The following is a 24807-nucleotide window of genomic DNA, read 5'->3' as shown; positions in this document are numbered from 1 at the left end:
TTAGCAACTCCATGGACTGCAGCCTACCAGGCTCCTCTGCCCATGGGATTTTCCAGGCAAGAGTACTGGAGTGGGGTGCCATTAAACGCTCTAGACTTAATCAAAAATGTTGTTCAAAGACATACGTGCAACACTTTTGAAACTGCCTTTATAGTTGATAAGTTACATGAAGAAAAAAAAATTATTCATTGTGAACTTGCCTCGCTTCTGTTTTCAACAACAAAATATTACCACCAACTTGAATCTCTTCTTAACTATAATAATTGGCTTTGAATTAAACCCACTATGAAAGAGCAAAGATTTGTCACCAGTGCTTTGCCCTCAAGGCAATTCTAAAAAGAAGAATTTAAAACACAGTTTGATCAAACAGTTTGATTGGTAGGGTAAATTAATCTTGCTGGTACTTGTGTGGAGTGTAGGCTTTTTTGTGGCTAATTTAGAGAGATGACCACATCGCTCTGCATTTTGTTCATTCTACCACATTTAATGTGGTTCAACCACATTATATTTGTCTGATATGATCTGTGCGTATAAACACAGGCTGCTTGTCATTGTCATTAGAAATGTGTTAGAGGCTTCTTAAAAAAATACACAGAGGTGAATTATTATCAGTTGGGGTGTTTTTAAAATGTTCCTTTTTTTTCCTTTGTTAGGTATTTTTTCTCTCAGTTGAAAAATGTGCTTTACATTGAGGCTTTCAAACGCCTGAAAGCTCTAATCCAGAAAACTCTTAAGTATGGAACCAGAATTTCTACTTCTTAACTCGTTTCCGGTGAGGCAGTCCATGGGGTTGCAAAGAGTTGGACACGGTTAGCGACTGAACACACACACATCTTGTTATCCGCTAAAAATTTTGATTTTTGTTTTCTCAAAACCAGTTAACTGATACAGAGCTATATCAGAAATCAGAAAACTCTTAAATATGGAACCAGAATTTTCCGCTAAAATTTTTGTTTTGCTTATTTTTCCTGAAGACCAGGTAACTGCTATCGCTGACTGTACATCATCCATTGTGGAGGAGGTTGGATTGAGTCTTTGAGGAAGCGTGCATTACCTGCTTAGAAAGTGACGTTATCATTTTTTTTTAAAGGCAGAGTGGAATAGAAGTAAAAGACTTCGGCCGAAGTTGGAGAAGTGGAGTGGCCTTTCATTCTGTCATCCACGCTATTCGGCCGGAACTAGTGGACCTGGAGAAGGTGAAAGGAAGGCCTAACCGAGAAAACCTGGAGGAGGCTTTCACCATTGCTGAAACGGAACTGGGGATCCCACGGCTCCTGGACCCTGAAGGCATGTAGAGTGATTCTGGCATTTGTGGCCCTCAACTCAGGAGGGCTGCATCCTAAACCCAAAAATGATAGATGCGTCCGAGAGCTCAGAAAACCTTGGAAAGTGAGAAGGAAGGGTATCTTTCTGCACAGATTTTCTTTTGGAGAAATATGTGCCGCTGTGCCGGGGTCCAGCCCTGGTGGATCCAGGGAATTCGAAGGGGAGATGGCATCAGCGATCAGGAAACAACAGCTTATTTAAATGTTAATTAAAGATATAAAGAGTGGTTAAATAAGGATAGTTCAGTGAGAAAATTTAGTGGAGAAAAGAGGCTGAATAATTCAGCCAGAAGGTGAGAGAAAGAACAACATGGGGAGACCAAGCTTCGGTGAACAAGGCCCGCACTTTATTTTCCAAAGTAGTTTTTATACCTTAAGTTATGTATAGAGGATAATGGGGGAAGGGGTAGAGTCATGCAGTAAGCCAGGCTTTCTTCCTGCAAACTTATCATATGCAAAAGTTTAGGTGATTTGCATCATCTTCTGGCCCGGAGGCCTGTTAACATTTTAAGACCCTTTCTTCAGAAAACTTATTTTTCTCTAAAGGTGAATAGTCAGGCGCCACCCTCCAAAAGCATTAGATAAAGTTGCATTTCTACAGAGCAAAGGTGTGGTGGGCTATAACAAGAAAGAGAATTAACTCAAGGGTCCAAGGTTACAAACGTTAAAGCTACTACTTACACCAATTATATTAATCAATACACTGCCAGGGACACAGCAGGTAAGGGATATGGAGACTTAGCTGCAAACATTGGCCCAACAAGTGAAAAACCCTTCACCAATACAATTTCTAATCAATCTTTTAACTACTCAAAGGAATCTGTGTTTAGACAGTTTAGAACATCTCCTGCCTCTCACAGTTGGGAGGCTCTGAGCAATCACATGTGGCCGGAAAAACTTACTCAGGCAGGCTAGAGGACTTCCAAAGGAGTTTGTAGGTTGAAACACTGTCACACCCAGGAATTATTAACTGGAGCTGTAAGTTAACTCTTTTTTCAGAGAGAGGTAGTGGGGGGCAGCCCCCTGTAAAGTCAGAGGTGTAGGTGAGAGCACAAAGCAGAAAGTAGGCAGACTCTGGTTTTGGGGGTAGGTGCTCGAGGATTTCCAGGGGGACTCCTGCGGCTCGATCCCGCCTTTGCGTGTGCCGAGCCTCCTTCCTCATGACCTTTGCCACGGGCGGAGCTCCTGCTCCCAGCACCGCTGCGTCCTTGTGTCCAGCTCTTTACGACCCGTGGACTACAGCCCACCAGGCTCCTCTGTCCTTGGGACTTCCTGGGCATTCATACTGGAGTGGGTTGCCTTTCCTTTCTCCAGGGGATCTTCCTGACCCAGGGATTGAACTGAGGCCTCCTGCATTGGCAGGCGGATTCTTGATTTCAGAATGAATATTTCTGGCTCTCAAAACACTGTCTGCCTTCTTGGCTTCCATGTGATGATGGCCAGCATGGAGATCCCTTGTCATTTTCGTGACCCTGTTTCCCCTTCTTGCCTGCTCCCTTACCCAGTTTTACTAGGGTTGCCAAGGGCTTTCCACCTTGTTTCTGTACACACACACACACACACACACATGTGCCAAGCCACTAGTATCCAGGACACACCTCAGTTCAAGGGGAAAGACCACAAACATCCTAACCCTCAGCTTCAGAGAATACATCAGAGCTGAACTTTTTCCTATAATGGAATAGGAGAAGGATATAAATGGTTCTTTCAGATTCACTAGACCAGAGGATCTTAACATTTTCTTTGATGATCAGAAATTGAGTTTGCCCAAATGCAAGCCTAACCCAGATATAAAGTAATTATTTTCCTAATGAGAACTCCCCCCCTCCCAAATTTTTAGCCAATTTGAATGTATAAACTTGTAGGAATATAGATTAAATAGACCAAATATCAATATCAATCAATAACGATTGTTTTATGATTTAGTCCCATGTATACTAAAAGCAGGTACTGTAGTAAATCATGTATTAAATGTTGTTTTCTTTCCACTTTTACACTTTATGAAAGTTTTACTCTTCACGTGCATTCTCCACATCAGTGATCTTATTATTTCTAAAATCCCCTTTGAATCATCTCATGAATTCCAGAATACATTATCTTTGTTTACTTTTAAGTCTTTTGAGTTGTACCACTTCTTAAATCCTACACTGATAATCCCTATAAATTATATTTCAAATCACAAGAAAGAATACAAAATATTAGGGAAGTTTTATATTTTGATTTTCATGGTTTCTGGTTGTTCAGTTTTTTGTTGTTGTTGTTGCTCTATAAGTGTATATATCGTATTTGAAATCTCCAAATGTATCCAATCTTACCCTGATTTTGTAATTATTAAATCTGTATAAATATCCTTGTTTGATTTTTACTGATATTTTAGATAAACATCTATATACTTAAAAATGACAGTGACTGAGATCTTTTCAGCTCTCAAATTAAGTAATTAAAGAGTACTTAATTGTTCAATGTACAGTGGCTTAGACAGAAGGCTTCACAATGGAGAAGCTGTGTAAGGACTTGGACATAAGGCATCTCCCTCTTTTCTGAAATAAATTAATGCGTGATCATGTATAGTATACAAACTATATAGTCATTTATTGTTCAGTGCTGTGCCTGTAACTTGTTTTACTACCCATTTAGTCTGATTCTGTAATGTACATATTATTGGTATTTTAGTAACTAGACAAAATCTATGCATAATTATATATATATATCTCAAATTCTGATGAGTGTTGAAGTTATTTAAATGAAACACATACTACTTTCCCAACAGCTCTTGGCTAAAATGTGTCAGCTTTCTGAGTCATAAAATTTCCTCTGTATATTATCCAGACTAAACTGGTTTTCCCTCTCTCCATCTCTAAATAGTATTCTGTCTTTCTTCTGCATTTAGAACACTGTATTTTGGTATATTAGCTAGATTTCAAAGTTTATATTCTTAATATCTTTTAAAATGTTTATTAATTTCTCATATTTGGGTTTGATTTTTTTAGACGTTGACGTGGATAAACCAGATGAGAAGTCTATTATGACCTATGTGGCCCAGTTTCTGAAGCAGTATCCTGACATCCACAGTACAGGCTCTGATGGGCAAGAGAATGATGTAAGTATTTGGTTTTCTGTGAGCATTGATAACACACTAGATTGATATCACCCACACTTGGGAGGAAATTAGAGGGAAAAATTTATCTGATGTGTTGGCTGAATCAGAGAAAGCACTATTAATAATAACTGCTGGATGTATAATACATATAATATGAATTGAAATCTATGAAAGATAAGAGTGTTGAAAAACTTTATTTTAGCAATTTGACCACTGAATTATTTTTGTATCATCATATTATCTATGCATTTACATCCTGAGTTTCCTTCTTCTGTTCAATCTGATAAAACCCAATTTTGACTTTTAGATTTATTATGTAAGTTGCTTGGAGAAGGGAATGGCAACCCACTCCAGTATTCTTGCCTGGAGAGTTCCATGGGCAGAGGAGCCTGGTGGGCTACAGTCCATGGGATCGCAAAGAGTGGGACATGACTTAGTGACTGAACCACCACCACCATGTAAGTTGCTACTCATTGTAAACATATGGAAGTCAAGCAGACTTATGAAAGTCTAATTATTCTAATTATTCACTGTGCTTAGATTTTTCAGCCACTCAGTAGTTTGAATAACATATTTTTCATAGTACTCAAATGACATATATTTGTTGTCATAAATAAAGAAAAACAAAAATTGGGGGGGAAAGGAAAAGAAAATTATTTGTACTTAACCTTCTGTAGATAATCTATTCTTAAAAAAATTGATACTTTGGTGTGAGTTCCCTGTATATGTAGACATATAATATATTTAACAAAAATAGAATCCTGGGGCTTTCCTGATAGCTCAGTGATAAAGAATCTGCCAGCCAATGCAAGGGACCAGGTTCAATCCCTGGTCTGAGGAGATCCCACATGTGACTTCCGTATGTTTACAATGAGTAGCAGCTTACCTGGTGGTGGTAAGCCCATGCGCCACCACTATCGAGTCTGCGCTGTAGAGTCTGGGAAACCGAAACTACTGAGCCCTCACGCCACAACTACCGAAGCCGGGCTTCCCTAGAGCCTGTGCTCCGCAGCAAGAGACGTCACCACGACGAGAAGCCCACACATCGCCACCAGAGAGGAGTCCCTACTCTCCACAGCTAAGGAAAAGCCCGCATGGCAGTGAAGACCCAGTACAGTCAAAAACAAGTAAATAAATAAAATTTTAGAACATAGAATCATAGTATACATATAATTTTATTTCCTCAGTGATACAACACCTTTCTCATGCCATTCTCTCTAGAACTTCATAAAGGTGGACTGTAATTTATCCAATATTGATTGTTGAAAATTTCTGATTTTTTGCTATTATATAAATACTTCCATAAGAACTGTTCTACAACTCTTTCTTAAAGAGGAATTCCTAGACTAAAGAGCATGCAGAGTTTTGTCAAATCCTCTCAGGAGGATGTCTCATTTTACACTCTAGCCAGCACACCAGAATGCCTATATTCTGTCCTTAACAACAATGCATGTTACATTCTCCTATTTTTTAAAAGTACTCTATTAGGTTTTGGGGGTTTTTTTGTTTTTAGAGAGAGAGGTGGATTTACTACTGAATTTAAAACTATTTATTAGGCAAAATGACATCAGGGAAAGTAATAAATGAATTTTCAAGACACGTTAAAAACAATCTCTCATCTTTACCATTCAGGTCTCAACTAGGATTTACTGTTCAAGTCTTAGCTAGGGTTTTCAGAGAGGTTTAAGATTATAATGAACGGAAACAAGGAAAACAAACAAACGAAAAAATGCACTGTGTTTCTTAGAAACAGATCTAAGGAAGGAAAAGATCAGAGGAACATACCCCAAAGTTTTCAAGTAGGAAAAGGTTTTGCAGTAATAGAAATCTTTGTAAAAGAATTAAATGAAACAACAGTAACCGGTATTTCCTAGGTAAATTGGGTGAAGTTAATCTGGTATTTGATAGAACTATGTTAGTTATTTTAAAAACTGTGGTTTCAAGAAACTGTTTTCTTTGTTCCTTGCCAAGCTTGGAAGGAACAAATATTGATCACCAGAGTAACTTGTTCTACAATAGGCAAAATAATGTTCCTAAGAAGCAGCACTAAACACTAAAGACTCTCCTTGCAAACTCCGGTGTGGACTGAGTCGTGTGCGTGGTATTCGTTTGGTGTTTTCTGAGTTTTGAGAATGTGATTGGGTATGGATGGTGCTCTGTGAATAAGAAGCTGTACGGAGGTCTATTAGAACTCCCTCACAGGGCCCAGAGAAAATCAGTTTTCCATCTGATTGTCATATCTAAAGTTCTTATATTGGCCAGTTGGATTTATTTCTGACCTGATGTCTAAGCTTGTACTGTTTTAATTTCTCTGACATTAATCATCTCTCCAGATCAGTAAACACAGTGGCTGGTAATGTCTGAGAAATAAAGGGAGATACTTATGTTAATGCTCATGAGCAAGGATTTAATGTAAAAATCCTCAGAGATTTGAGATACACTCCTGCTTTAAACTTGTTAATATACTTGACTAAAGAGCTTTATTGTTAAGCAATTAATCTCATTCTCTAGAAGAAAAATTCTGATTTTTCTTTTAAAAACTTCCATCTCTTTCCTAAAACAGAGATGCTTCAAGAGAGTTTCAAAAAATAATTTTGAGGAAAGCGTGTTATAAGTGTTACCCTTTTTTAAATGATGGGTAATGTAGAGTATGAACATCTAAATATGAATATTTTAAATAGAAAATCATTATTTTTTATGATATATGACTTACTTTTGTTTAATGCAACTTAGTGGCCCTCTCATTCTGTCTAATGAACCTTGAAGATTTTATAGACTATACACATTAGGGTTGATGTCACCCCTTGAAGTCCACACTACTTTTGTACTCAAGTTTTAGTAAATCGTTTTTAAAATTCATTTTAAAAAATACTGGCATCAACATATCTATCAGGCTTTCATTTTCCCTTCTTTTTGATTCTTATATCCCCTTTATGAATGTATTTAAATTAGTTATTTTATAGATACTATTTTAAATCTGATTTTCTGATTGGAAATAGTGCCATGTTTTTCTTACTTCAGTCAGTAAAATTGATAAAGAACTTTTTCCTTAAAAGTATTCCTTGGATAATTAGTGCTAAATTATTAATAAATGCAATAGACCCACTGGTTTATCGCTCTCATTTCTCAAACTTTCAATTGTTTATTCACTCATTCCTTCCCCAGTCTCAACAAATGTCACTGACTGTTTTCAGAACCACAGCTCAGTCTTAGTTGTGTAGGAATACACAGACGTATATCATGACAATACAGAGAAAAATGTGAATCCATATACCTTTTCTTTACATTGTTCTCCCTTCAAAATATTTACCATTTTAAGACATATGTATAGTATATATATAGTCACATATGACTATTAAAAATTAAAGCAAAACCACCAAATGCCAGAATTCTTCATTGCCTTATTTGATTCAAACAGTTTGATACTATCAAAAGTTGTGAAAATGTCTTAAAATAACTATACCCTTCAAATTGTTGCCTATTTATTTATAGACAGATGCCTCTTCATTTTTTGTGTTTCCTATATAATTTTTGTCCATGATTTATGTTATTTTTCTATATGTTATCTTTTCATGTTGTTAGGAAATACTTCCAAGTTTCCCATCTTTTACAAATTCTATCCAAATTCTTAAGGTAAGATTTAAGTCATCTTGAATTAGTGACTTCTTTCAAACATTCTGCATTCTATATAGCTTGTTAGCCATCCCTTTGCATGTATTTATCTTTTTATATACATTTATTTTAATACCTTAATTCTGTTATTTTCTTTTCCTTTCTAGTAGAAAAATAATATGTGTGTTCTTAAATATTAGTTACAATCTAAGCTACTCCCATGGACTTTCCCACTAATCTCTAATTATAAGATGGCATTAATTTCTTTTTAATAATAATAGCACTAACAAAAGGAAAAATTAAAATAATTATTATTTACTTATGTGTGACATGGAAAATAAAAATTAAGTTAAAGCTTTATTTTTTTCATTTTAAAGTATTAATAGGAAATAATTAATTGAAAAAGGTAAGTGTTCAGTTAGCTTGTAACCCTGAGTTTCATCACAACCCTTCTGCTCAATATTGAGTAACATGGTGTAGTAAAGTTCATGGAACACAGTGAGTGCTCAAAAAATATTTGTGGAATTCATGATTAAGAATTCTTTCCCATATCGAAGTTACTTCCATTTTTCTACCTAGGCCTGAAGTTAAAGATTTATCAACACAATAGATTTTGGGCCAACACTGGGATAAAAAAATGAGAAGTAAAAATTTTTATTTCCTGCTTCATGAAGCATGATTTTAAGTATATATAAGTACACTACCAAACATATAATGCATGCATCTGAGTGAGTGAGTGAGAGAGAAAAGCAAAAGTAGTGAGAATGCTAACAGTTTGGTTATTTGGCGCTTAGATGGTCTCTAGGCAGATAGACCTCCATGTCTTTGAATGTGTGTGGGAGTTACCAATTGAAGAAAACCCACTAAACCAAATGAGTTTTGAAATCTAAGTCTAAATGATTCATTTTCCTTTAAAAGGAGAATGCTAAGTGTATACAGAGCTGCATCCTTTTTACCTTATTGCAATTTGCACTTCCACACCAGAAGAAAAAGTCATTTGTTGAACATACTCTAGTAAAGTTATTTTAAGAACATGTTTTTTTTCTCTCAGATGATTTTGTGAAATAATTTCAATTGGTGAGGAAAAGCTTATGATGAGCCTGTCTTTGGAGAGTCAAAGTCCCATGCTCACTTTGGTGAGCTCCACCAGTGGTCATATTGAGCTCAGGTTCCTTGAAGGTAGAACAAGAGCTTTGTGTTCCTCTGAGCTCAGAAAATATGTCATTAGTGCTGTTGTGGGCATGAAAGTCAACCAATAACAGAACATGCACCTTGATACCATTCCCTTGTTCATTCAGAAGAGCCATCATGGAAGTGCGGAGACTTTGGAATCCTCCTATTCCATTTTGTCCTCTAACTATGTTACCAATCAGTCATTTATTCCACAATTATCTATCAAGTGACACCAGGTGCCAGACTGCTATGTTAGTCTGGAGAAAAAAAGATACATATGTGTTTTGAAATGCTGGATGGAGGAGGGAGGTGAGACAATGAAATATAATGTATTTTGGGTGAATATTTGAGCTCAGGTTGTTGCAAGATCATAGAAAAATGTTCTCAACCTGTGGTCCCTAAGCCAGTAGCATCAGGTTCACCTGGGAACTTGTAATAAATATACATTCTCAAGATACACTAAGCCAGAAAATCTGATGGTGTGCCCAGGCATCTCCTTCACAAGCTCTCCAGGTGATTCTGCTGCTGCTGCTGCTGCTAAGTCGCTTCAGTCGTGTCCGACTCTGTGCGACCCCATAGACGGCAGCCCACCAGGCTCCCCTGTCCCTGGGATTCTCCAGGCAAGAACACTGGAGTGGGTTGCCATTTCCTTCTCCAATACATGAAAGTAAAAAGTGAAAGTGAAGTTGCTCAGTCGTGTCCGACTCTTCGCGACCCCATGGACTGCAGCCCACCAGGCTCCTCCGTCCATGGGATTTTCCAGGCAAGAGTACTGGAGTGGGGTGCCATTGCCTTCTCCAGGTGATTCTAGTGTTCACTAAAGTTTGAGCACCACTGGCAAAAGAGAAACTCATAACTCAGACCTGTGGATCAGAAAAAAGCTTCTTAGAGAAGGGTGCACCTGAGCTGAGCTCTGAGGAAGTCATCACCCAGGGGAAACTGTTCCAGGCAGAAGACGGTTGTCTTTGTAACGCCAGGAAGAGAAAGAGGACACAGACCACGATAGCACTCGTGGTAACCTCTGCTCTGGAGGTGCTGACAAAGAATCTCTGATTCTCCTCAAAACCATGTAAAGGGGGTGCCATGACCACCCAGATGATGGTACAACAGAAGAGAGGATTTTAAAACATTGCATCTGAATTCACAGAGCTAATACACGTCAGGACCAGAGTTTGAAACCAGTTTCGCCTGCCTCCATAGCCAGCACTTTCTCCTCTGCCATTTCACCTGTCTGCAGACAGCCATTTCAACCTGTCATAGGGCTGTGATCATCAGATGAGATGTTGTAATGGAAAGTTAAGTGCCAAAGAGTCATGTTAAATGTGTCTGTGATTATTCTGGCATTCTTACCTGATAAGAAGTCTTAATGACAGTTTAGGATGTTTTCACTACATCAGTGCTAGAATAGCTCTTACTATTTGTGGAAACAAGTATGTAACTCTCCAGTTCTTTTTCATTTTTGAGATGTGAATGGTAGCTTGTATGAATTCATTCAGCAGATGATCTGGTACATATCGTATAGGTTTCATGTTGCCAGGGTTTGGCAATGCCATATTGAGCAAGATAAATGTGCTTTCTGCCCTCATGGGGCTTATGTTATATTATCGCATAATGTTTTTAAACATAATGTACACAAGTAATCCAATGTTACTCTGACTGTAGCTCCTTTAATTCAGTCAAAATTAATCTTATCTTGATCAGTCCTCAGGGTTATCAGTGACCTTGGGTTAAGACGCAACCACAGATCTATTTCCACTCCCATTCCAAGCCACTGCTTTTTCTGAGTATTTTTGTGCTTAGCACATTTCCTCGGGAGCATGTTTTCTTAATTAAATTAATGTTTCTTGAGAAGAACAACGGAGGTAGATAATTTTGGTATTCAGTATGATAATTAAGATTTTTTATAGAATTAATTTCTGCTTCTTATTCTCTGGAAAAGGTGAGGGCAGGGAAGGAGAAAGTTTTTCAGAGACATTTGGAGCTTATTAAATATTCAGTGTATCCTAGGATCAGTCAGGCATTAATCAGCAATTAAGTAAATGCACAGTTACTAATAAAATTGTAATGTCTTGTGGTTTCTAGAGAGAAGACAGGCTAATTTTGAAGGAGATGAAAGTTTGGATAGAACAATTTGAAAGAGATTTGACAAGGGCACAGATGACAGACTCAAGTTTGCAGGATAAATATCAGGTAATGTATGGAAGAGATATTTCACTTTTCTTAAAAGCCTTTAAGAGCCACATATGTCATTTAATCTATGTTTAATCTTTCAAGTGATGTTAATGAGAAATATCTTTTAAAAATAATATGCATTATCTTAAGTTTACATATAATTTTTTAATCATGTTTCTATGTAAATAGGTAGTTTTTAAAATTTAATGCATTTATATATTGTAATATGTTTGCCATTGTAACAATAATTAGCACCTCTAACATGTGACATTATTATCATTTACTTTTAGTGGGTGAGATGTTTAAGTTCCAGTCTCTTAGCAATTTTGATGATTGTAATGCAATACTATTGTCCATATTCACTTTACTGTGCATTTGGAACTAGGACTTATGTACCCTAAACTTTTCCAGTTTGTATACTTAAATATCCACCCTGTCCCCTCCACCCTCTACCCCCTGGTAACCATCCTTTTGCTCTCTGTTTTTAGGAGTTTGACTTTTTAGATTCCATATATAAATGATATTATACAGTCTTTGTTTTTCTCTACCTTATCTTGCTTAGTGCAGCATCTTTAAGTTTCACCCATGTTGCCCCTTATGGCAGGCTGTCCGTTTTTCTCAGGGCTGAATAATATGCCATTATATATACACACCACATCTTCTTCGCCAATTCTTCCCTTAATGGGCACTTAAATTGTTTCTATCAATTGACTGTGGTGACAATGCTGCAATAAACATGAGGGTGCGTGTCTATCTCTTTGATATGTTGTTTTCATTTGCTTCGGATATACACCCAGAGCTGGAGTTGGTAGTTTTAAATTGTACGTGTCACGTTATATAGAGTTGTGAGGCTTCATCACTTTCCCAGAACTCAGTCTTGTAGACGATCCAAAACACAAAAATCTGGCCATTGTTTTTATGTAACACATGACCTTACAGATGTTACCTCACAAGAAATTCCACCAAAATATGACTTCAGTGGCAAATTGAAATTTTCTATAGTATAAGCTGAATTAAATAAAAATTGCAGCATGAAGAGTTGGCGTAGGTCCCTTAGTAAGATCAGTTTCTCCTGCTACCTGCCTCACTCAGCACTGCTGCGTTCAGGTTGAGTTCAGTGTTGCTGCTGTTGCGGTTGCTCTTTCTCCCAGTTTCATCACACTGTCATCAATTAGATTTCAGCTTCCAATTTCCACTTCCAAAATCCTTTAACAAGTTTTTTTTCTTTTTTTTTTTTCATTGAATTGTGACTTACTCTGCGTAGCACTGACATTTTCTCCTGCTTAAAATATCATTGCATTTCGGTGGCAGAACTATGGTATATTCTAATCTACAATGTATTTTGACAATTTTTGCTACAAAAAAAAGGTGAATGATGTAAGAGATGTGAAACGGCAGATGATAAAAGATTTAGCTGTTGGAATTAGTGTGTGACTTTATATAATCATATCTATAAAGTGTGCCTGAATTTAGATGGATGGTTTCATCAATATTATATTTGATGGACTTGGAAATGCAATAAATACATTCTTATATATGTGTTCCTTTTGCTGAAGCTCATTATAATTTTTTTCCCTCAAAAGATAATTTTCTGGGAACATTAAAATGATTAAATCAGTAAATTGAGGCTATAAATGCAAGAACAGAATGAATGTCCTTTATTTAGTCCATTAGTGAGCTTCAGTTTTAGCATAAATTATCAAAAAATAAATTCCAAGTTATAAAGTTACCATGGTACAGAAGTTAATTTATAAGAGGAAATCTAAGTATCAGAAAAGTACAAAACAGAAGCATCCCTTTCAGATCAGTCTCTTAAATAGGGTTAGACCACATAGGGAACGTTTTCTTTCATTTGTATGTTTATTATGTAATCAGAATCTAATGTTTGTACTTATCAATTAATAGTGCATTTTCCAGTTTTTCTGTATGTAGAATTCTGTAGAATAAAATTTAAGACTGATTATATGTTTTGGTACTTTAAAATTGCCTTAAGTTATAGTGAATGGTAGGTAAAGTTTGTGGTAAATATGTATTCACCATCTCCCCCAAGTGTTCTTCATGTGAATTTACATGTTTGTGTACTTAGTGACTTAGAAGTTCTTTCAAATGTGCTATCTGTTAGATTCTATGGGGGCTATCCTCATGTTCCTTATTATTTTTAATGTTAAAGACATTAAATGCACATTCAGTGACATTTTCAATTCATATGTAGACTTTGAAACATATTTTAGAGTGGGTTAATGTAATGTACAGAGAAGGCGATGGCACCCCACTCCAGTACTCTTGCCTGGAAAATCCCATGGACGGAGGAGCCTGGTGGGCTGCAGTCCATGGGGTCGCGAAGAGTTGGACACAACTGAAGTGACTTAGCAGCAGCAGCAGTGTAATGTAAAATGTAGGGCTTTCATTAAAATCACTAACCTTTCTTAGGTTATATTAATATTAGACTTACAGTTAAGTCTACCTGTTACAAATTTATGTTAACCATACTGTGACAAAAGAAAGATACAATATTTAGTATTTTAACATCATAAAATTAAAGCAAAAGGTTATTACATAAAGTAAACCTCTTTATACAAATTTACTTAAATATAAATTAGGATACCACTAATTCTGGTTTTTGTTGTTGTTGTTGTTGGATGTATACAATTTCTACTTGTAAACTGGTACTTTAAAGTAAAACAACAATTTTGATTATGAACATAGATTTATACTCTTGTTTATTATTTCATCATGAGCAGGGACTGGCTTGTAGATTATTTACCTAGGAATGAGAAATCCTAGCCTTGAGTGCTGTCTCTACTACTTGTGTCTGCCAAGTCACCTCTGGGCTTACTGTGGTAGTAAGAACGGGCTTGTCTAAGTTGTAGCATGATGGGAAGCCAGAGACGCTAATGTGCAGAAGGCACTGAGCAAGGGGCCAGGGTCATCATCAGGGCTAGATGAATGCTGGCTGTATCACGATTGTCATTATTATTATCAGCAACATTTACTGAACGTTATCCAAATATAAAGGATTGTTATTTAGGAAACATGGTTTCCTTTGCTTTTGCTTTTTTTGACTGACTGCCCTGTTCTTGCTATTTTTCCTCTCTTAGTCATTTAAGCATTTCAGAGTTCAATATGAAATGAAGAGGAAACAGATTGAACACTTATTGCAACCGTTACATAGAGATGGTAAATTGTCACTTGACCAAGCATTGGTAAAACAGGCCTGGGATAGAGTGTCCTCCAGGGTAAGTCCTCTGATAATTCATTTCATCAGGACTTAAGTTAGTTGGGAATACTTTCTATCATCTCTTTCTTCACAATGATGTTACACCAGGTCCTCATGCCTCTGTCTGTGGTTGGAGGTTTTACCAGTGGGATGGTCTTTGTCCTCTTGTCAAGTTTTCCTCTAAGTTAGTGGAAGTGCCTGTTTAACAACTCTTTCCCTGCTTAGCCTGTCTTATTGTAATATCACCATAGACAAGACAACCCACTGAAATCCTGGAAGACCACCTGGGTTACTTCTCCTTTTCTACAATTTAATCCTGGGTTTTTAGAAGTAACTCCCCAAGAATGAGGCCTCAACTTCTCCAAATTCCATAACCAGATTTCATCAACAGTCAATTATCTTCCTGTATTCACCTTTATTTTTATATTCTTTAATTTAAGCTTAGCTGCTTACCTGGTCTTGAACTTGAAGGAACATTGCTCTGTAGCTTTCATTTTAATCTTTTGCAAACATTAAGTCCGAGATTTCAAAACCTCTGAAACTTCTATCCCTCATGGGAATATTTGCCTTATACTTATTCCATTTTCACTTTTATAATCCAACTTTTCCCATTAAGCTCTATGAAAGAATAAGTTAGATCCCAACCCATCCCCCCACCATTCCAATAAGCTGTGAAGCAGTACCTGAGAATCGGATAAGTGGGAGAAATGATGAAATCATTAGAGAATTACATTATTGTAGAAAGAATCCTAATTCTCATTTTCCTCCCGAGATGTCTGGATGACCCTGATTTTTCTGGACCTGTTCTCATTATGGGGGAGATTTTGAAGGAAAGCAGCTGTGTTCTGAACTTTTCAAAACATTAGATTAGGACACAGATATTTTCTTACTTGATATTTATTACATTAACCCAAAATTAATAACTTACAGCATTTTGTAGGCTTTAAAATCATTTGGGGGAATTTTAGGAATTGTCTTTTTCTGTGTTAAGACACTGTCCTTCTACTTTGTATTTCAGCTCTTCGATTGGCATATACAACTTGACAAGTCTCTTCCTGCACCTCTGGGTACCATAGGGGCCTGGTTATACAGAGCAGAGGTGGCCCTAAGAGAGGAAATAACCATTCAGCAGGTTCACGAGGAAACAGCCAACACAATACAACGGAAACGTGAGCAACACAAGGTAAATACTCTGGCTGGAAAACCTTCCAGCGTAACGGTCCTAGTGTTACCAAATCAGGTTTGTTTGCCCATTACTCAGCGAGCCAAAGGCTGAGACACTAAGATTTGCAGCAGAGAAAGGGTTTATTCACAAGGCAGCCAAGTGAGGAGAGAGAGAACAAATTTCAGTCCATCTCCCTGAAGGTGAGGGGTTCTGAGTATTTATGGGATAAAGCTGAACATGGGAAAGGTCACTGGAGATAAGAAATGGGTGAGGTGATCCTCATTCTGTGCAGATGTAACTAAGCCACAGACCTCTTCATGGGCTCCATGTTCCGAAAATGTGGCATCAGTGTGATCAGAGGGTGGAGTTTAGGGCCCTCTGACTTCAAAATGTCACCATGCGGACACTCACCCATGGTCAGATGGAGGGTCAGTGGACCTAACCAGTCTTAACCAGCTGGAGCTCAAACTGGACACAGCTGACTCCAAGTTCCTAAATTCAGCTTGGCCAACATCTTTTTGTTAAGGTTGTGTGATAGTTGGAGGACCTACAAATATTATTAAAGCAAACCTGATCAGTGAAGGTAGCTTGCTGTTGATCAGTTGCTAAGTCGTGTCTGACTCTTTGTGACTCCACTGTCTACAGCACGCCAGGCTTCCCTGTCCTTCACCATTTCCTGGAGCTTGCTCAAACTCATGTCCATTGAATCAATGATGCCATCCAATCATCTTATCCTCTGTCACCCTCTTCTCTTACCCTCAATCTTTCCCAGTATCAGGATCTTTTCCAGTGAGTCAGCTCTTTGCATCAGGTGGTCAAGGTATTGGAGCTTCATCAGGTTACAATTTATTATTTATTAACAGCTAACTGATAATACCCTTGTTTCACCAGTATAGTCTGGGACTTGCGCTGACTCAGGTCTCCCAGGCACCCATTCATTCTGGTTTGGAGATGTCCCCATTTTCCTAGAAATTCTTTGATTTGCATTTCCCTCTTCTGTACTTGTTATGACAATCCCAGTACATTCATTTCCCGAGTTGTTTTCCAGTAGCTCTGTGTTATTTTTTCATCTGCATTTACTTTTGTTATTTCTCGTGCTGTATTGTTGTCTCTGAAAATATAAGGCCATAGACCGTGTGTATTTACATAATAGTGTAATTGGCCGTTGGCTCCAGACCTCGTTTCCTCCTCCATTCTCACAGGAAGGCAAACCAAGTCACCAAGTTCTTACGTCCTGGTGCTTAAGAAGTAAGGAGAGGGAGAGGGTGGGATGATTTGGGAGAATGGCATTGAAACATGTATAATATCATATATGAAATGAGTTGCCAGTCCAGGTTTGATGCACGATACTGGATGCTTGGGGCTGGTGCACTGGGACGACCCAGAGGGATGGTATGGGGAGGGAGGAGGGAGAACAGGATACACGTGTTCAGGTTGGGGAACACGTGTATACCTGTGGCGGATTCATGTTGATATATGGCAAAACCAATACAATATTGTAAGGTTAAAAAATTAAATTAAATTAAATTTTAAAAAAGTGAGGATCAGGGTGGGGGGAGGGGTTACTAGTGGCCTTAGAAAGTGGTGGGATTAGGCCTTGATCTCTCAGCCATTTGCGACTATATTTTCTCATTGCATGTTTTGTGCTTTGCGTAAGTTCTAATACTCTTCCTCTGTGTCTTGTAATAGTACAGTCCTAACTTAAAATGCTGTGTTTTTCACTAACATCTCATTAATGCAACCCTGCATTTTGTGCAATTGAATTTGTGTATCTCATTTACTGAGTCATGGTGGGGGTTAACTGTATATGTGGAAGATAAACCAACAACCAGGTCTCACTTTGTTCTTCTCTCCTGGTTAAACAAAAAAAAGTGAAAGTGTTAGTTGCTCAGTCACGTCCAACTCTTTGCAACCCCATGGACTATAGCCCATCAGGCTCCTCTGTCCATGGAATTCTCTGGGCAGGAATATTGGAGTGGGTTTTCATTCCCTTCTCCAGGGGATTTCCTGAGCCAGTGATTGAACCCAGGTTTCCTGCATTGCAGGCAGATTCTTTACCATCTGATCCACCAGGTGACTTTTTGGTTAAAGCCAGCTCTCAGCCCAACTCCTGCCTACGTTCATGCAGTTGACTGTGGCTGGAGATAAACACACCCCCAGGCACGCTGACTAACCCAAGTGGGCCTTTAATGCTCTCCGGCACTCCAAAGGCATTTTTGGACTCTCTTCCCTCTGCATTTCTGGGACAACTATTTTATACCTTTTCTCCTCAAACCTTCCACACCTCCTTCATCCTTACTCTTAGCTGATGACACCGCTTCCTATTTCTCTGAGAAAATAGAAGCAGTCAAAAAAGAATTTCCGCAAGCTCCCACGACCACATCAACCCACCTACACGCATCTGTGACCGAATACTCCGTCTCCTCTCCTGTTACTATGGATGAACCATCTGTGCTCCGAGCTAAGGCCAGCCCCTCCACATGTACAGTGGGTCCCATCCTCCCAGCTCTGTTCCAGAAGATAATTCCTGTAGTACTTTGCTTCTTTATTTTTTCTCTCTCTTTCTCTGCTGGATTTTTCCCACCCACATGAAATATAGTGTCATTATTCTTAATACCCTCTTTCTTAACTGTACCCTTCCTTTCAGCTATTGTCCATTAAAAAAAAAAATTATTGGGGTATTGTTGCTTTACAATGTTGTGTTAGTTTCTATACAGCAAAGTGGATCCACTATACATATGCATGTATCCCCTCTTCTTTAGATTTCCTTCCCACTCGGGTCATCACAGACCAATGGATACAGTTCCCTGTGCTATACAGTAGGTTCTCATTAGCTATCAATCTTATGCAGAGACTCAATAGTGTATATATGTCAATCACAATCTCCCAATTCATCCCATTCCTTCCCTTCCCCCTTGGTATCTATATGTTTGCTCTTTACATCTGTATCTCTATTTTCTGCTTTGTAGATAAGATCATCTATCCCAATTTTTTCAGATTCTACATATATGCATGAATATACGGTATTTGTTTTTCTCTTTTTGGCTTTCTTCACTCTGTATGGCAGTCTTTAGGTCCCTCTACATCTCTACAAATGACCCAGTTTTGTTCCTTTTCACAGCAGAGGCAGAGAGTAAATCCCATCGTATATATGCACTGCATCTTTATCGATTCCTCTGTTGATGAACATTCAGGTTGCTCCCATATCCTGGATAATGTATATAGTGAACTACTGTCCATTGTTTTCTTTCTTTTACAAAGTGAAGTTCTTTGAAAGTACTATCTGAAATCTCATCCTTTCTAGAACCCATTCCAATCGTGTTTTCCCTTGCCCATCTAGCCATGGCAGGTTCATGAGGGTGCTTTTTGTTCCTCACTCAGTGGTCAGTTTTCAGTCCTCATTTTACCTTTACTGGAAGCATTTTAGACTCTGAACTACTTTATCCATTTGGTTTCTTAATTTTTTTCTCCTGTTCTTTCCAGTGTTTTCAGTTAGCCCACATTTGGTCCAAAATGTCCATGAGTGTATTTGGTTCATGGAACAAATAGTTTAGGACAGGGCCAAATATCAAGGACCTTTTGATGTGGACCAAATGTCTCTATGGACATTTTGGATAGGACCAGATATGACCAATTATCAAGGGCCTTTTGGCATAAACCAGATATTTTATGGTAATTTTGAACAGGACCATATGGTCCTAAAATGGTCTTTCCTTCTCTTTCAACAAATATTTATTGAACTCTTTCTATGTGTAAAGTAGTGTTCTAGGCATTTGTGATATACCCATAAGTAAAACAGACAAAACTTCTACCCTAATATAACTTGCCTTTTCATAGGAGGAGGCAATTAAGAAATAATAAATATGATAAATAAAGGCATTTTATACTAGAATAAAAGATAGAAGGACAAGGAAGGTAAGGTGGTGTTGCAATTTTAAGCAGGGGAGTCTGTGAAACCACACTTAAAAGAGAACCTCGAACATGCAAGTGTGTTCCTACTCAAAGGCCTTTGCCCTTGCCAACATTTCTGGAATGTTCTTGTCTCTTTGCCTGATATTTTCCAGGCATTCTTCCTCATCTCCTTGGGCCTTTACTGAAAGGTCACCTTTTAGTCAATCCTTTCTTGGCCACCTCTTTGAAAGGACAACATCCTTTTCCCATTCCCTATTCAGTTTTTCTCTTTAGCATTATCTTCATCTCAAATGCTAATTTCATTATTTATCTTATTTATTGCTTGATCTCCTACAGTGTAATCTCAACTCTGTAAGAGCAATGATTATTGTTTGTTTTTTACTCTTGTTAAAAAAAAAAGCCTCTAAAAATGGTTTTATAAATATTCAGGCTTTCAAAATTGTAATTGGGTCAATAATGCTAATCATACTTTCTGAGAATTTGTTCCTTGGACTAAGTTTTCAAAATTATTGACACAAAATTATTCAAAATATTCTTGTGCCTGTAGTGAAGCCTCCATTTTCCCCCAGTTTTATTTCTATGCACTTTGTCACATTCCTTAAATGCACTTTGAGCAGCCTTAATTTTCTCTGTTATATCCTAATGATCTTTTCCCATCTACTTTCTTACCAGAGAAATGACAGAATCACTCTTTTAACAGCAGCATTCTGGTGCTGTGTGAGGATATGACTAGTCAAAGAGGGGAGAAGTGAGAGAAACAATTTCAATGATCCGGGTAGAGTGGCTTGAACAAAGGTCATAGCTATATAGATGGTAAGAAATAGATTCTGAGTATATTTCAACGGCAGAACAAAGAGAATTTTTAGCATTAGATATTGATTATGAAGGAAGGGGAGTCATAAATGACACTATGATTTTTCAACCAAGCAGTTGGAAAAGTGGAGTTTCCATCAGTTGAGATGGAAAGGCAATGAAGCAGGTTTGGGAGGAAAGATGGAGTTCAGTCTGGGGGAAGGTAAGTGTGAGACTGTTTCACGCCCCAGTAAATATGCGGAGTGGGTAGCGGGAGATAAGAGACAGGAGGGGGCCAAATAGTCAGAGTCCTTGATATATAAAGGGATGTTAAAAGCTTGGAGACTTAGATTAAATAAATAAGTACAGACAGAAAATTAGTCAAGAGCTGAGCCCTGAGGGAACCCAGTATTAAGTAAGCTTCAGTGCTTATACTTACTGTTGTTCAGTCACCAAGTCATGTCCGACTCTCTGTGACCACATAAACCGCAGCACGGCAGGCTTCCCTGTCCTTCACTATCTCCCAGAGTTTGCTCAAACTCGTGTCCATTGGGTCAGTGATGCTATCCAACCATCTTATCCTCTGTTGCCCCTATCTCCCCTTGCCCTCTATCTTTCCTAGCATCAGGGTCTTTTCCAGTAAATCAACTCTTCACATAAGGTGGCCAAAGTATGGGAGCTTCACTTTCAGCATCAGTCCTTCCAATGAATATTCAGCACTGATATCCTTTAAGATTGACTAGTTTGATCTCCTTGCAATCCAAGAGACTCTCAAAATTATTATCCAGCAACACAGATGGAAAGCATCAGTTCTTTGTTTCTCGGCCTTCTTGATGTTTCAGGTCTCACATCCACACATGAGTACTGAAAAACCCATAGATTTGACTATATGGACCTTTGTCAGTAAAGTGATATCTCTGCTTTTTAATACACTGTTTAGGTTTGTCATAGCTTTTCTTCCAACAAGCAAACATCTTTTAATTTCATGGCTGCAGTCACCATCTGCAGAAAAGAAAAGAAAAGAAAAGAAAACCTGTTGGTTTCCACTTTTCCCCATCTATTTGCTATGAAGTGATGGGAACTTAACAGTATCTAGATTAGCAATATAAAGAAGCATAGTGGGATGCTCTTCTGTGGGAATGATCTCTGTTCATTTCTAAGGCAAACCATTCAATATCAGTAATCCAAGTCTATGCCCTGACTGATAATGCTGAAGATGCTGAAGTTGAATGGTTCTGTGAAGACCTACAAGACCTTCTAGAACTAACACCCAAAAAGATGTCCCTTTCATTATAGAGGACTGTAATGCAAAAGTAGTAAGTCAAGAAATACCTGGAGTAATGTGCAAGTTTGGCCTTGGAGTACAGTATGAAGCAGGACAAAGGCTAACAGAGTTTTGCCAAGAGATTGCACTGGTCATAGCAAATACCCTCTTCCAACAACATATGAGAAGACTCTACACATGGACATCACCAGATGGTCAACACCATAATCAGATTGATTATATTCTTTACAGCCAAAGATGGAGAAACTCTATACAGTCAGCAAAAACAAGACCAGGAGCTGACTGTGGCTCAGATCATGAACCCCTTATTGCCAAATTCAGACTTAAATTGAAGAAAGTAGGGAAAACCACTAGATCATTCAGGTATGATCTAAATCAAATCCATTATGACTATACAGTGGAAGTGACAAATAGATTGAAGGATTAGATCTGATAGACAAGAGTGCCTGAAGATCTATGGATGAAGGTTCATGATATTGTACAGGAGGCAGTGATCAAGACCATCCCCATGAAACAGAAATGCAAAAAGGCAAAATGGCTGTCTGAGGAGGCCTTACAAACAGCTATGAAAGAAGAAAAGCGAAAGACAAAGGAGAAAAGGGAAGATACACCCATTTGAATGCAGAGTTCCAAAGACTATCAAGGAGAGTTAAGAAAGCCTTTGTCAGCGATCAATGCAAAGAAATAGAGGAAAACAACAGAATGGGAAAGACTAGAGATCTCTTCAAGAAAATTAGAGATACCAAGGGAACATTTCATGCAAAGATGGGCACAATAAAGGACAGAAATGGTATGGACCTAACAGAAGCAGAAGATATTAAGAAGAGGTGGCAAGAATACACATACAAAAAAGATCTTCACAACACAGATAATCACGATGGTGTGATCACTCACCTAGAGCCAGACATCCTGGAATGTGAAGTCAAGTGGGCCTTAGAAAGCATCACTATGAACAAAGCTAGTGGAGGTGATGGAATTCCAGTTTAGCTATTTCCAATCCTAAAAGATGATGCTGAAAGTTCTGCACTCAATATGCCAGCAAATTTGGAAAACTCAGCAGTTGGCCACAGGCCTGGAAAAGGTCAGTTTTCATTCCAATCCCAAAGAAAGGCAATGCCAAAGAATGCTCAAACTACCCCATAATTGCACTCTTCTCACACAGTAGTTAAGTCATGCTCAAAATTCTCCAAGCCAGGCTTCAACAGTACATGAACCGTGAACTTCCAGATGTTCAAGCTGGATTTATAAAAGGCAGAGGAACCAGAGATCAAATTGCCAACATCTGCTGGATCATAGAAAAAGCAAAAGAGTTCCAGAAAAACATCTACTTCTGCTTACTGACTATGCCAAATCTTTTGACTGTGTGGATCACAACAAACTGGAAAATTCTGAAAGAGATGGGAATAACAGATCACCTGACCTGCCTCCTGAGAAATCTGTATGCAGGTCAAGAAGCAACAGTTAGAACTGGACATGGAACAACAGACTGGTTCCAAATCAGGAAAGGAGTACGTCAAGGCTGTATATTGTCACCCTGCTTATTTAACTTATATACAGAGTACATCATAAGAAACTCTGGGCTGGATGAAGCACAAGCTGGAATGAAGATTGCTGGGAGAAATATCAATAACCTTAGATATGCAGATGACACCACCCTTATGGCAGAAAGCAAAGAAGAACTAAAGAGCCTCTTGTTGAAAGTGAAAGAGGAGAGTGAAAAAGCTGGCTTAAAGCTCAACATTCAGAAAACAAAGATCATGGCATCTGGTCCCATCACTTCATGGCAAATAGCTGGGGGAACAGTAGAAACAGTGACAGACTTTATTTTTTGGGCTCCAAAATCACTGCAGATGGTGACTACAGCCATGAAATTAAAAGATGCTTGCTCCTTGGAAGAAAAACTATGACCAACCTAGACAGCTTATTAAAAAGCAGAGACATTACTTTCCCAACAAATGTCCGCCTAGTCAAAGCTAATGGTTTTTCCAGTGGTCATGTATGGATGTGAGAGTTGAACTATAAAAAGAGCTGAGTGCTTTCTTTTTTTATTTCTTCTGTGATTTGTTGGTTATTCAGCAGGGTATTGTTCATCCTCCATATGTTGGAATTTTTAATAGTTTTTCTCCTGTAATTGAAATCTAATCTTACTGCATTGTGGTCAGAAAAATGCTTGGAATGATTTCTATTTTTTTGAATTTAGCAAGGCTAGCTTTATGGCCCAGGATGTGATCTATCCTGGAGAAGGTTCCACGTGCGCTTGAGGAAAAGGTGAAATTCACTGTTTTGGGATGAAATGTCCTATAGATATCAATTAGGTCTAACTGGTCTATTGTATCATTTAACGTTTGTGTTTCCTTGTTAATTTTCTGTTTAGTTGATCTATCCATAGGTGTGACTGGGTATTCTTCACAGAGCTAGAACAAATAATTTCACAATTTGTATGGAAATACAAAAAGCCTCGAATAGCCAAAGCTATCTTGAGAAAGAAGAATGGAACTGGAGGAATCAACCTGCCTGACTTCAGGCTCTATTACAAAGCCACAGTTATCAAGACAGTATGGTACTGGAACAAAGACAGAAATATTGATCAATGGAACAAAATAGAAAGCCCAGAGATAAGTCCACACATATATGGACACCTTATCTTTGACAAAGGAGGCAAGAATATACAATGGATTAAAGACAACCTCTTTAACAAGTGGTGCTGGGAAAACTGGTCAACCACTTGTGGGGCTCGGCTCCGGAATTCAAGATGGAGTCGCTGAGTCGAGCTGGGCAAGAGATGAGCTTAGCGGCCCTGAAGCAACACGACCCCTACATCACCAGCATCGCAGACCTCACGGGCCAGGTCGCACTGTACACCTTCTGCCCCAAGGCCAACCAGTGGGTGAGTACAGCCAGGCCGCTGAAGTTGCTCTCCCAGCCGCCGCTTCTTAAAGGGGCCGCGCCGACCGAGCTGGGTAGGGGGCGATGCGGGAGGCCAGGGTGGCGGAGGCGAGGCCAGGGACTGGAGGAGAGCCTGGCCGGCGCCTGAGAGGTGTCGGCGCCGCTGGG

The 24807-nt window shown here is 38.5% G+C and overlaps 1 protein-coding gene across 1 annotated transcript in view; it reads left to right on the top strand.

Annotated features, from left to right (window-relative positions):
• The window catches only part of SYNE1 (spectrin repeat containing, nuclear envelope 1), a 501723-nt gene that overhangs the window by 126685 nt on the left and 350231 nt on the right, over positions 1–24807 (top strand). Inside the window, exons 8-13 of the mRNA XM_010840908.1 lie at positions 1091–1287; positions 4316–4425; positions 8008–8058; positions 11293–11400; positions 14481–14618; positions 15618–15782. Of these exons, the coding sequence (XP_010839210.1) occupies positions 1091–1287; positions 4316–4425; positions 8008–8058; positions 11293–11400; positions 14481–14618; positions 15618–15782 (769 nt within the window). The remainder of the gene's footprint in view (positions 1–1090; positions 1288–4315; positions 4426–8007; positions 8059–11292; positions 11401–14480; positions 14619–15617; positions 15783–24807) is intronic.

The sequence above is a fragment of the Bison bison genome, unplaced genomic scaffold (assembly GCF_000754665.1).
Source record: "Bison bison bison isolate TAMUID 2011002044 unplaced genomic scaffold, Bison_UMD1.0 scf7180017864148, whole genome shotgun sequence".
Classification (NCBI taxonomy): Eukaryota; Metazoa; Chordata; class Mammalia; order Artiodactyla; family Bovidae; genus Bison; species Bison bison.
The sequence above is the reverse complement of the archived record's forward strand: the minus strand, read 5'-3'. Positions and strand labels throughout refer to the sequence as shown.